Below are 12,595 nucleotides of genomic sequence, written 5' to 3' on the forward strand. Positions count from 1 at the left end.
TTAATATGTTTCGAAGCTTCCTGTTAGATATGGTTTATTGCAGAAAAAAATGATACAGAATACTCTCAACCACATCCTCAAATAAATACTGACAGTTATCTGGTATTTCATACTCTGGACTTATTGCTATTAGCTTTGGATATATTTTTTACCCACAGTTTTCAGGGTATATTTTATTCCCTGATAAACCTCTAGGCTTCTTGGAGACACTTAAAGGTTGTTCCATAGTACAGTGAGAGGCTTTGTGGAGGGGAATGGCATGCTTCAGGTATTGCAGCTTGAGTTCTTACAAAGAAGACAAGTCATGTTTTAAGTTCTATGAAAATGAAAATGGTCATTTATTGTTCTTGGATAATCTTGTTTACTGGAATTCTATGTATAGGCTCTTTTGTTTTAGTTAGATATTTTCTCTATTCACATTTCAAATGCTATCCTGAAAGTACCCTATACCCTCCCCCCACCCCTGCTCCCCTACCTACCCACTCCCACTTCTTGGCCCTGATGTATAGGCTCTTAATGAAGTTAGATGTTCAGCCACTGCAGTGCACTGGATTTGGGACTTCTGGTAAACATAGCCCAAGAATCTGCTCGAAAGCTGATGACAGTTTCATAGTGGCTTTGAGTTCAAGATATTTAAGAATCAAACAATGGGGTTTCTGGGAAAGTCTACTATGCAGTGAGGTGACTTCCCAGGCATAGACAGGACCAGCCCTTAAGTCTGCATGTCTAATCCATGGTAGTACATGGTCTTAAGATCTGGATATACTATCAGCAGAATGGCTGCTTCTGTTGCACCTGAATTAAAGTTCTTCCATTTTAAATTTGACTCACATATTTGTCTTCAGAGGATTGTGTGGGTATTCAAATAAAAAGCAAGCTTTTCTCAGTCAATTTGAGAATTTTCCCCTTTGGCCTTTAAACCTTGAAGAAAAGTTACTAATACAGTTTCTGTTTTGCAACTTTTATTTATTTAGAAGATCCTGTTGTTGGTCTACTATTGATTGCTTCTTCTGCAGATTTGCAGAATGAATTTGAAAATATCTGAGTTTCAAAGCTGGGCGTGGTGGCATATGCCTTTAATCCCAGCACTCAGGAGGCAGAGGCAGGTGGATTATTGAGTTCGAGGCCAGCCCGGTCTATAGAGTGAGTTCCAGACAGCCAGGGCTATACAGAGAAACCCTGTCTCGAAAAATAAAAAATAAAAAACAAAAAACAAAAAGAAGAAGAAAAAGAAAATATCTGAATTTCACACCTCTGCACATATTTTTCTTTTTCAAATCTGTAACAAATATTCTTTATTATTATAGATTAAAATTTTATTTCTTTTTTTGTAGGATATAACAAACATATTTCAGTTAGTGATGACATAAACTTTAAAAATAAGTCTGCAAGAAGATTTTGATCATTTCTGGTCGGGCACTTATTCCAGTTTGTTACCTGCGTTTGTACTTGCTCTGGTCTCATCTTAAGTAGTGTGTGCAATTGTGTGCAATTCCTTACAGAGATACTCACTTTCATCCTCACCACTCTCTAATCTCCCCTCTCTTCTCCATCTTTGGATGCTTATCATCTGCTTTGCAGGAGTGCTTGCCAAGTCCGCTCTTTTGGCATTCTGTGCTGTCAAACACACTCCCATTGCTTCCAAACCACATTTGAAGCCTTCCATTTACTTTTTCTCCTTGTATTTCTTGTTTTATAAAAAGTGCTCATTTTTAATTTTATTTTTCTAACCATTTTTACTAGTTTTTAGTCTTATTTTTGCTTGTTTTAAATCATAATCATAATCATAACAATAGTAAACTTGACCCTGGTCTACTAGAACATTTTTGGAGGAGGCTTGGAAGATGCTTCAGCAAATAAAAGCACTGGCTGCTCTTCCACAGAACTCGGGTTCAATTCCAGGCACCCACAGCTGCTCACAACCATCTATAACTCCAGTCCTAGGGGATCTGATATCCTCAATAGGTTCCAAGGCACCAGGTATACACATGGTGAGTAGCAATGTACACAGGCAAAACACTCATATATATAAAATCAGATAATAATTTTAAAATTAAAAGTATTTTTTTGTATTTAAGTTCCTTTCCTAAAATTTTAGACATGAGACTGTATTCATTTCCTGTGGAACTATCAGCCATTTATAAATCATACACCATCCATCTAGTTTAAACTCAGACAATGGTATCAGACTTGCTATGTCAATTATATGCATAACCATTTTCTGAATATAGTCCTAGAGGCAAGAAAAATAAAATTAATTTCACTGGACCTAGCATATGTGTAGTACTGGTTCCTTCCAGAGACTAATGGTGAATCTACTTTGTTACCTTTTCTGGTTACCGATGGTCCCTTCATTCCTGCTCCAATTCCTGTCCCTGACACTCTGATCTACTCGTGGCTTCTGTCACTAGTCTGTTCCTCTCTTGTGCTCACATATCACTTGGCTTTATAAATACACCTGTAATTATATGTAAGGCCCACCAGGAAAATCCAAGGTAGTCCCCCCGCCCCTCCTCTCAGTATAACCACAGCTGAGCAATCTCTTGTGACAAAGAATGGAACATTTACAGAGTCAATATGTCAGCATCTTGGGTGACGCTGTTGAGTCAGCCATTGGCCTTTTTCCTTGTGTCTCAGTGTGGTAGGTATCAAATTTGGATCTGGCTTCACATGTTGTCTTATCAGTTGTCTACACTTGGGGATATGAAGTACTCTGTTTTCTCCTCTGTGAAATGAGGACAGCATCCACATCCATGTTTCTTAGGGATACTGTTCCGATTAGATCAGGAAGTGTGTGTGTGTGTGTGTGTGTGTGTGTGTGTGTGTGTGCATAGTTTTGCAAACTGCATTTTCAGTTCCGATTAAATCCCATTACCATGGATATCGGCCTGCATAGAGAGAAGGCGCGCTATTCCAAGGGAGTGACTATAGCACAACACGTGCTTTCTCGTCAGCTTTGCTCATTCTCTCTTGGTGTGTCATTTACTCACTTCTAGTTCTGTGCTTGATTAGTTGCCAATGTCTTCCTCTCTACCATCCCCAATAATCTTCAGATGTCCACCTACAACACTTAGGCTTGACTGAGGTAAGATCTTCCTGATCTCATGTCTTCTTTCTTAATTATCACTACCTATTTGTAGCATGATGGCCTATAATCCTCATTATGTATTGCTAACAAACCTGTCACATTCAGCCTTTGCATGGAGTTTTCCTCTAACATGAGGTTTGTTTCAAACCTTCTTCCAGATTTGGAGTTTTCTGCTCCTCTTGTGTTAGAGTTGCGATTCCAAGTAGATTTCGGTAGATGTGAAGAGAGAGAGAAAGACAGAGAGACAGAGAGAGACACAAAGTGAGACAATTCTCTCTCTCTCTCTCTCTCTCTCTCTCTCTCTCTCTCTCTCTCTCTTCCCTCTCCCCTCCTCCCTCCCTCCCTCTCTCTCTCTTTCTTTTTCTTTCTTCTGGAGGTGTTAAACCTTATCATCTTTAAGATTGAGTATTGAGATTATATTAAGATGTACATGAATGTCTTTCCTTGATTTATTTTCATTTTTCCTAATTAAAGGAAGCATTCTCTTGTACAGACTGATGGTGAATGTTTGGATTTAATTTGTTGTGACCTTGAGCCTTTTCAGCTTTCCCTTTATACTGTGGCATTTTACTGGGGCTGTAAGGAATTTTCTCATGGGTGAAGCTAACAAGCAGATAGAATCAGAAATCATCATTCTTTCTGAACATTTAAATTCACCATTAGCTTGGATGTATCTGCCAAACTTTTTCAAGTTCTTGGGAATTCAGAGAAACATGTCACTGAGGGGCCACTGTTCTCTTATATTCTTTCATCCTCAGAAACAAGTCCCCTTGTTTTTTCTAATTTGTGCTAGCTTGTGCATTTGCTCTCCGTCTGCAACCAGTTATATTACTAACACTCAGAGAGTGTTGAGATAAGACTTAGAACACAATGACCCCCGAACGTGCTGCCTTTAAGTGCTGCATATTTTTGGTTAAAGAGAGGGCCAGGGAGGAAGAAAGGAAGAAAGGTTCCAATACAGGTTATAGAAATAGAAATTACAATCTCTCTCTCTCTCTCTCTCTCTCTCTCTCTCTCTCTCTCTCTCTCTCTCATCAATACAGAAGCAAGCCACACCTCAGATTATCTACACCGCTTTATTCTGGAGACCCTCCCTTGTCAGGCGCCTTGTCCAATGCTTGGAGACTAGGAACCAAGTGAAGAAGCTGACTTTGCGCAGCATCCCTCCTAATTTATCACCATTAGGCAGTTCTTCCATAGTTAATATTATTTTTTAAGTAGTAGGAGACTTAAAATCCTGTACCAGTGTTTCTATACATATACCAGACTAACATCAATTAAATTTCCCATTGCTGTGGTAAAATATACTTGATTTGAGGCAACTAAAAGAAGGGCTAACTGTGTCCCATAGTTTGCATATAGTCTGCCTTGGTGGTAGAAGGTGGGGCTGTGAGAGCAAACAGGTTTAGTTGATGGCAGGAGTATGGGGCATCTGGACACATTGTTTCCAAAGACTGATGCTTAGCCGATGTCTTCCTTATTCTTACTCTGCCTGGGACTCTGGTCTGTGCCACGGCATCATCCACATCTAGGATAACTCTTCTCGCATGTCTCTGAAATAATACCAGATTCAGTCATAAAATCAAGATAAACCATTATAGGGCCCAAATACAAAGTGAGTTTTCTTAGGGTCTTAAGGTTTGTGTCATGTAAAACTTTGATAAATAAACAGGATTTTTTTATTAATCAATTTTTATAGGGGCATCAGCCACAAACATCAAAATGTTGAGGAATGATATTTTTTCTTTTACATATGTATTTATTTTTCTTGAATCTATTTCAAAACAATTCATTTTATTGAAACAAAAGGTAGCTATAAAGTGAACATACAGTGTTCACTTTTATTTACAAAATAATACATGAGTTAGTTTAAGTGGACCATTTACCCACTTATTCTAAAATTCAACTAATATAGCAGATAGAATTCAGCTACCCAAGCAACTTTTTTAGATTTGATTATTCAAATGATTAAGATGCTATTTGTCAACTTTAGGTTACATCCCTTTTAATTATATAGATAATCAAACTAAGAACTGTTAATTCCCTCTTCTAACTATTAATTGTTTGTAATTACCTACAGATTAAAACTGCATGTGTAATTAACTCTAAGAATTAATTAATACAAAGGAATTGTTAGAAAGGAAACAAAATGAGCTTAGCATTAAAGAGACTCTGGGGACCCAAGACCACTAAACGCATTTGGTTCTGTCATGTCCTAATAAAGATATATTGGCTTTTCGTTGGGCCTTCTTCAGCGGCAGCTGCATGCACTGTTACTTCACAGCATTTCGTTTCTTGGTTGAGTGAAACCTTCTAGGTGAATTTTGAATTGCTGTTGTCTTTTGCCAATGTTCAGATGAACTGAACAACTCTATTGTTTGTGACACTGGGGAATGCCAGCTAATCAAGTCTATTGTTTGTGACACTGGGGAATGCCAGCTAACCCTTTGCTTCTTCCTCTCTCCTCCCATCCCCTCATGCTTTGGTAGCATGCCCAGGTACACAGTCTTACCAGTTTTCTGTGAATCATTTGAGTAATTTAAATTTCTAAAACAGCTATGCTTATTAGGCTTCAGAAACATCTCCCACCTATTTAAATAATTGGCTCATGTTCGATTCATAAATTTGAATAAAAGTGAAAAGTCTTCTACCTGGAGGATACTTAGAAACTATTACCATTATAATTGTGAAAATATTAGAAACTGAGGAAAGATTATCTGGTAAAAATATCTTGTCCCCCAAAAGGTGGCAATTTAAAATCCTGTGAAAGCATTTCTGTCCCCGCGTGAAGCTGTATTGCTTGGGAGCTGTCACTTTTATGCCTTTGCTGGTTGTCACACCATTTAAATGATCCCAGCATCAAATCGGTGCTGGGATCTAAGAAAAGGGAAGCCCTTTCAGTTGTGTCTAGATTGGCAGTGAGATATGCAGAAGCCAGTGGAATAATATGAACTTGTGGTATTTTCCAAGAGAGAGACTAAAATAAGAAATGAGGAACTGCAAAGTCAGGAAGACATCAGTGTGAGGAGGCCTTTACGTTTTTAATGCTAGAGAACTGCTGCTCTTCACTGCTGCTGAATGTTTTGATGAAAAGTTTAATGATTCTGCCTGATAACGTTAATAACGTGCAGCCTGTCCTGTGCATCCTTTACACACGCATGCTTGCACACACCCCTTGACTTCAGAGTCTTCATTTCTCTGTGGCATCATCTCAGAAGCTTGTTGACTCTGAGGAGAATTTGTGATAATTTTGTCTGACAAATGGCTCTGGTTTTCTTTAAAGTATAAGCTTATAACTTTGGGCTGACTTTGTGGAATAAACTGGGATTTGTTGCTTGTCACCTTGTGCGCCAGCTTCCAAGGGAAGTCATTAGCATACATCAGTGTGTGAATGATTGCCTTGAAGATTTTAGTGGAGGCTTTATGCTTCCTGGAGTGGAAACGTTATAGCTATATTTTCTAGTGTGATACCTACATACTGGAGAAAATAATACATGGCCTTTTCAACTGCACGAGTCTGTCTGGCAGGTAAACAGGATAAAATATTTGAAAACACTCCGAGTTCTTTAGAAATAAATTGTGTGGTATTAGTTCCATATGGAGCTTTGATCCATTGGTAGTCAGGAAGATCCCCTGCTTTGCTCATATAATTCTATAGGGTTTGAGTTTTTCTTTTATATTTTCTCCCTTTAATATATAGTAATCATATAGATTATTGGATTTCATTAAAATCTTTACACACACATACATGACACACATAGACACACACATCATATACACACACACCACATACCGTATAACACCTCCACTCCCCACATTCACACAAACACACACACACACACACCACACCACATACATCCCCCACATTCACACACACACACACACAGACACCACATACACACATACATCACACCAGACTACACACAAATACACATACACACCACACCACACACACCATACTACACACACCACACACCACATACACACACACACATCACCCCACAGTACACACAAACACATACACACCACCGCATATACACACACCACACATATTCAAACACACTCAACACACTACACACACATACACACACACACACACACACACACACACACACACGACTTTGATCATGCTCATACCCTTGACTGCCCTTTCCTAGGCCCCTTTCTCCAACTCTCCTCTTTCACATCTGCACTCACAGTTGTGCCTTTTTACTTTGCGCTCACATCTATCTTTCTGGACCCCGACAGTGCATGTGACAGGTGGCATATGTCTTAGTATAGCTTTTTAGATTTAACATGATGATCTTCTGTTCCATCTTTTTTTTTCTGCAGATGACACAATATCATCTTTATGTTTGACTAAAACTCACTTGTGTATACTCCACATTTTGTTTTTCTGCTTATCTATGTATTGGCCCCTTGACTGGTTCTGTAACCTAGATGTTATGTTAACACAGCAAGAAAAGGTTCAAGTTTCTCTGTTGTAAGCTGATTTTGTTTCTTTTGGGGGATATAGCTGGATCAGATAGAAGTTCTATTTCAGTTCTTTGGGGAACTTCCATACTATGTTCCATTCTGGCTCCCTAATTTGCATCTGTAGTGGGTTTGTCCCATGTGATCTGGCATCGGAGCGGTACTTTTCTGACATCTTCACAATAACCATCTGACTGGGATTTAGTTTTGTACATTTATCTATGTAGTTTTGATTTTCATTTGTCTTATGGCTCAAGATTCTAGACATCTTTTATGCATCTATTGGCTTGCTATCCTTTATTTGAAGTGTCTTTTCAGACAATTTGTCCATTTATTGAGTTTATTATTCCTCTTTTTAATTTTTCTTACTTCTTTATGCAGTCTGGATATTAATAACTGTTGGGTGCACATCTAGCAAATGTATCTCTCCTGTATTGAAGACTGTCACTCCCCCTGTTGCTTCTTATACTGCACAGCAGCTTTTAAATTCAACACAAACCCCTTGCCACTGTTGCTCTCAGTTTCTCAGCTATTATGTGTAAAAAAAAAGTTTTAAAAATTCTGACCTATGCTGATACCTTGAGGTATTTTATAGTTTCTGGTCTTACGTTAAGATCTTTGAGTTTGAGGGATAGTGGTGGCACATACCTTTAATCCCAGCAGTTGGGAGGCAGGCGGATTTCTGAGTTTGAGGCTAGTCTGGTCTACAAAGTGAGTTCCAGGACAGCCAGGGCTATACAGAGAAACCCTGTCTCAACACACACACACACACACACACACACACACACACANAGAGAGAGAGAGAGAGAGAGAGAGAGAGAGAGAGAGATCTTTGAGTTGATTTGTAGAGGGGGAGGGTGGAATCTGGGAGTCTGGATAAATTCTCCTACAAGTATGTGTATGCTTTTCTAAGTACCATTTTTCAAAGAGGGTTTTTATCCAACATATGCTTGTGGCACCTTTGCTGAGAATCAGAGGGCTATAGCTTTTTGGACTTAGGCCAATTTTTTTTAAACCAGCATTTGTGTAGCTACTTTATTCTCAGTGCTAATGAGGCAGAGGCATGGGGTCATTTCATGTAAGATATTGCTCTGGCCCCAGAAAAATTCATGAACTTAAATCGGAGATTGGAAATAGATTTCCAGTTCTCTAGAACAGGACTTCCTAAACTTTTTGACTTGCAACCCTTTTTTGCCTTAGAAATTGTACCCCCCAAGTATAGGGATCTATAAAACAGACATAGAAAATAAAATGCTTACTGATAAATCAGGAAAAGATTATCTGAAAACATTTCCTTGATATGCATGTAACTTTACTATTGAAGATTAAGAGGAGTTACACAATCATGAGATAGATGTGCTTGTTTATAGAATGAATTAAGTCCTGGCTGAATATTTGAAACTGTAAGACACAGAATATATTCATTTTTTCTCAGAGTTGATTGATATTTTTATGCTTATCAGTACTGAGAACTTGCATCATATAAATTGTTTAGAGCAAAATTGCAGTAGTCTATTTAGGGCCATTTCATAAATGGTCAGAAATGTTTTCTACTCCCAAGCCAAAATTTATTTAATGTATATAAAACAGTGATGCTTGAGTCAACAACTCAAACAGAATTTTAAAATTCTTAACAGACTTTTAAATTTAAAATTTTTTTAAATTAGAATTTTAAAAATTCTAATATAACATGATCTAAGGAAAAAGTAATTCATGACTTCCATTCTAAAAATGAAGTCTTTGCTTTGTAATTCAGCCATTATATTCCTACAAGAGCAGAAAAGTCTACATAGTAAAAGAACAACTTGTATCATGCCGTCATCTTGAATCTGAGCTGTGATCTTGCAGGCAGTATTTGTTGGTAGTGTTTGTCACAAAGGCACATGAAATACAAGGTGGAATGAAGTGGCAGTGAGGGTGTACTTGGGTATTGAATTTTGAGTTAATTTTAGGTTGTCATACTTTTTGAAACTTTATACTGTAGCCATTTTTTCCTGCCAGGTACACAATTTCATGGGTCTCCATGCATAACTTAAGAAACTGGGGACTAGCCACATGCAAGCACTCCTTGTGGACATGTAGCGAGGATATCATGGGATTTCGCTTTGAGTGAGTTAAAGCTCCACAAGGAGGCTGGAGGGATGGCTCAGTGGTTAAGCACACTGGCTGTGCTTCCTGAAGATCTGGTTTCATTTCTAGCACCCACATGGTGTCTTTCAACCACCTGTAACCAGTTCCAGGAGATCTGACACCTTCTTGTGGGCTCCATGGACAATGGATTCATGGTACACAGATGTACATGCATGCAAAACACTTAAACAAATAAAAAATCCCCCAACTTTACAGAAAATATGAGGACTTACCATATGTCTGAACTGTCCTGTGCAACCTGCATCTCCCAGGGCTTATGAAAATTCAGTAAGAGATATGTGACTTTTTCTGGTCCACATCTTTTGTTGTTTTAATCTAACCAGTTCTCTGTACACTTCTTACTAAAATTTGCTTCCACTAAAGAATTTCTGTATTCATATTGAGTCATGAGTGAAATATATGATTTACTGTACTCTCTTTTGAAAGAGGTTTTAAACATTTTGATAGAGACCAGAAACTCTTTTAACTAAACAGATACTCATATACAAATAAAATATGCATGTATAATGGGGTATGTGTACAATAACATTTGCTCTTTTATGATTTTAATTTACATTTTGCCTCCCTGTAAGACATTTAGCTTATGATCCTATAAATAAATAGAAGCAGCTAAAATCAAGTATGACTGAAGTTTCAAAATTGCTGTGTAATAATACATTACAAATATTGTACTGACACTTTCTGAAGAGAATATATGAGTAAATATTAGGAAAGTTGGAAATCTGATATGATTTGACTTATTTGAATGGCAAGATTGAACTAACTATTCTTTTTTTTAAAAAAAAGGAATGAGTACTTTTGATAAATAAATTATCAGGTAAATCTCAAATCTCCTCATCATTTTCTTTTTTATTTTTAATTTATTTGTTTGTAAATCAAACACTGCTCCCCTTCCCACTTCCCCCACAGATACCCTCTCCCACCCACCTATCTCCTCAGAGAGAGTGGCTCCGCCTGAGTAGCTCCCCACCCTGGTGCATAAACTCTCTGCCAGGGTAGGCACATGCTCTCTCAATGAGGCCAGTTGGGGAACATATACCACAGTCAGGCTTTCCAGTTGTTGGGGACCCACATGGAGACTGAGTTGCATGTCTGCTACATATGTGTCGGGACCTCATTCAAGCCCATGTGTGTTCTTTGGTGGCTCAGTCTCTGAGATCTCCCAGGGGTACAGGTTGGTTGTCATACTCATCATTTTCTTTTCCTTTAAAAAAACAATTGGATATTTTATGAAAAGATTGCAGCAGAATTTCCACAGAAGAACTGAGGGTGCCTACTTCTTGGCTGTTTCTCTTTCACAACTTCATCTACTTTGCAGTTTTAAAACTTAAGTCCTTAATAATTTTCTGGATTTCCTTTTAATATACTTACATGACAAAGAAGTTTTCCTTTTTTTTTTATATGTGCAATTCACAAATAGGATTTTACTTGAAATCTCCTTAAAAAAAAAAAAAAGGAGTCAACATTCTTGGAGAAGTCAGTACTGAGGATGAACCCTTTAGCTTGCCTATAGCACACTGGATGCAATAAAAACACGAAGCTTTACTGTGAAGGAGCTAATTAATTCAAGTCTCTCTGTGTGCAGGGCAATCACTTCTTCATCTCTCTCTGATGAGATGACAAGATGTGATTTTAACACAGAAAAGTGAGCCCATAAAGATGATTTGCTTTCCTTCTTGTATCATTAAGCACTATGATCAGTATGTACTCATCTTAGATAAATATTATTTTAACCTCCATCAATATTTCTAGCTGACAGGACGCTTTATGATTGGAGGAGCACTGCATCGATAAGATCTTCCCATTTGCCTCATGAATCTGCTCAGAGTTTATCAGAGTCCTCAGTGACATTTAAGGATTATTATATGGTAAGTATTTTTAAATATGGACATGGAATTTACTTGCTGTTTCTTTCCCAGTAAAATATTGTGTCAATTTTGATGAAAAAACATGAAATTGTACAGTGGAGCTCTTTTGCTTCTAAACTCTTCGTTGAAAGCCATTTCTTCAGCTACGACTTTTCAGTTCATGCCTGCAGTCCCAGCCCCTGTGAGGCTAAAGCAGGAGAATGGCTGTGTGTTTGAGGTCAGCCCAGGCAACAATTCTAAGATATTGTCTCAAAATCAAAAGCAACCTCACCAAAATAGATAGATGGATAGATAGATAGATAGAAAATTTTTCATCCCGAAGAAAATTTTGAGTCCTTTTACCATGCTTTGTGTGAAATTTACTCATCACCTTGACCCATAATATGTACATTCTATTTTATTAGAAAAGCACTGAGCCAAAGGACCATCACATGGTTTCTTGTACATGCGATCACATGGCTACTGTTTTCTGTATTATATCAAGGACTCAAGTAGAGACTTAGAATGAAAACATCTGCTTGAAGTATGATAATGGAAGGACTGAGAAAATCCAAATGCAATGTCTTGACTGCTTACTTAAGACTTTTAGGATGAAGACTCAAATATACAGCACGTGAACCTCTAATCTGACAGTCTTTAGGATTCTTCTATTAGAGTAAGTCCTTAGATCCAGGGACATGAATACCACAGGAAATTCAGTTTTAAAAATCTTTAGCACCAATTCTTTAAAAAAGACTACAGAGCTATAACACTGTGTCTCAGAGAGTCACTCTGTGTATCTAATGCTTCTTACATGATCTCCCCTGTGTGTGACTATGCGTGACCCCTCTTTTCTTTTATCCTATATTTTTATATGTCGATGATTTATTTAATTTTCTTCCTTCCCATTTGCTACCATAGAGAAATATGAGTGAGTGGTACTAGTTTGGTTAAATAACAAAAGCTCATTCTTCTCACAGTTCTGAATCTCAGATGTTAGCCCTCAAGCTCATTCTTCTCACAGCTCTGAATCTCA

The 12,595-nt window shown here is 37.8% G+C and overlaps 1 protein-coding gene across 1 annotated transcript in view; it reads left to right on the plus strand.

Moving 5' to 3' along the window:
• Positions 1–12,595, plus strand: part of Iqcm (IQ motif containing M) — a 352,279-nt gene that overhangs the window by 90,099 nt on the left and 249,585 nt on the right. The window contains exon 6 of the mRNA XM_021220812.1: positions 11,465–11,580. Coding sequence (XP_021076471.1) covers positions 11,465–11,580 — 116 coding nt within the window. The remainder of the gene's footprint in view (positions 1–11,464; positions 11,581–12,595) is intronic.

The sequence above is a fragment of the Mus pahari genome, chromosome 20, assembly GCF_900095145.1.
Source record: "Mus pahari chromosome 20, PAHARI_EIJ_v1.1, whole genome shotgun sequence".
Taxonomy (NCBI): Eukaryota; Metazoa; Chordata; class Mammalia; order Rodentia; family Muridae; genus Mus; species Mus pahari.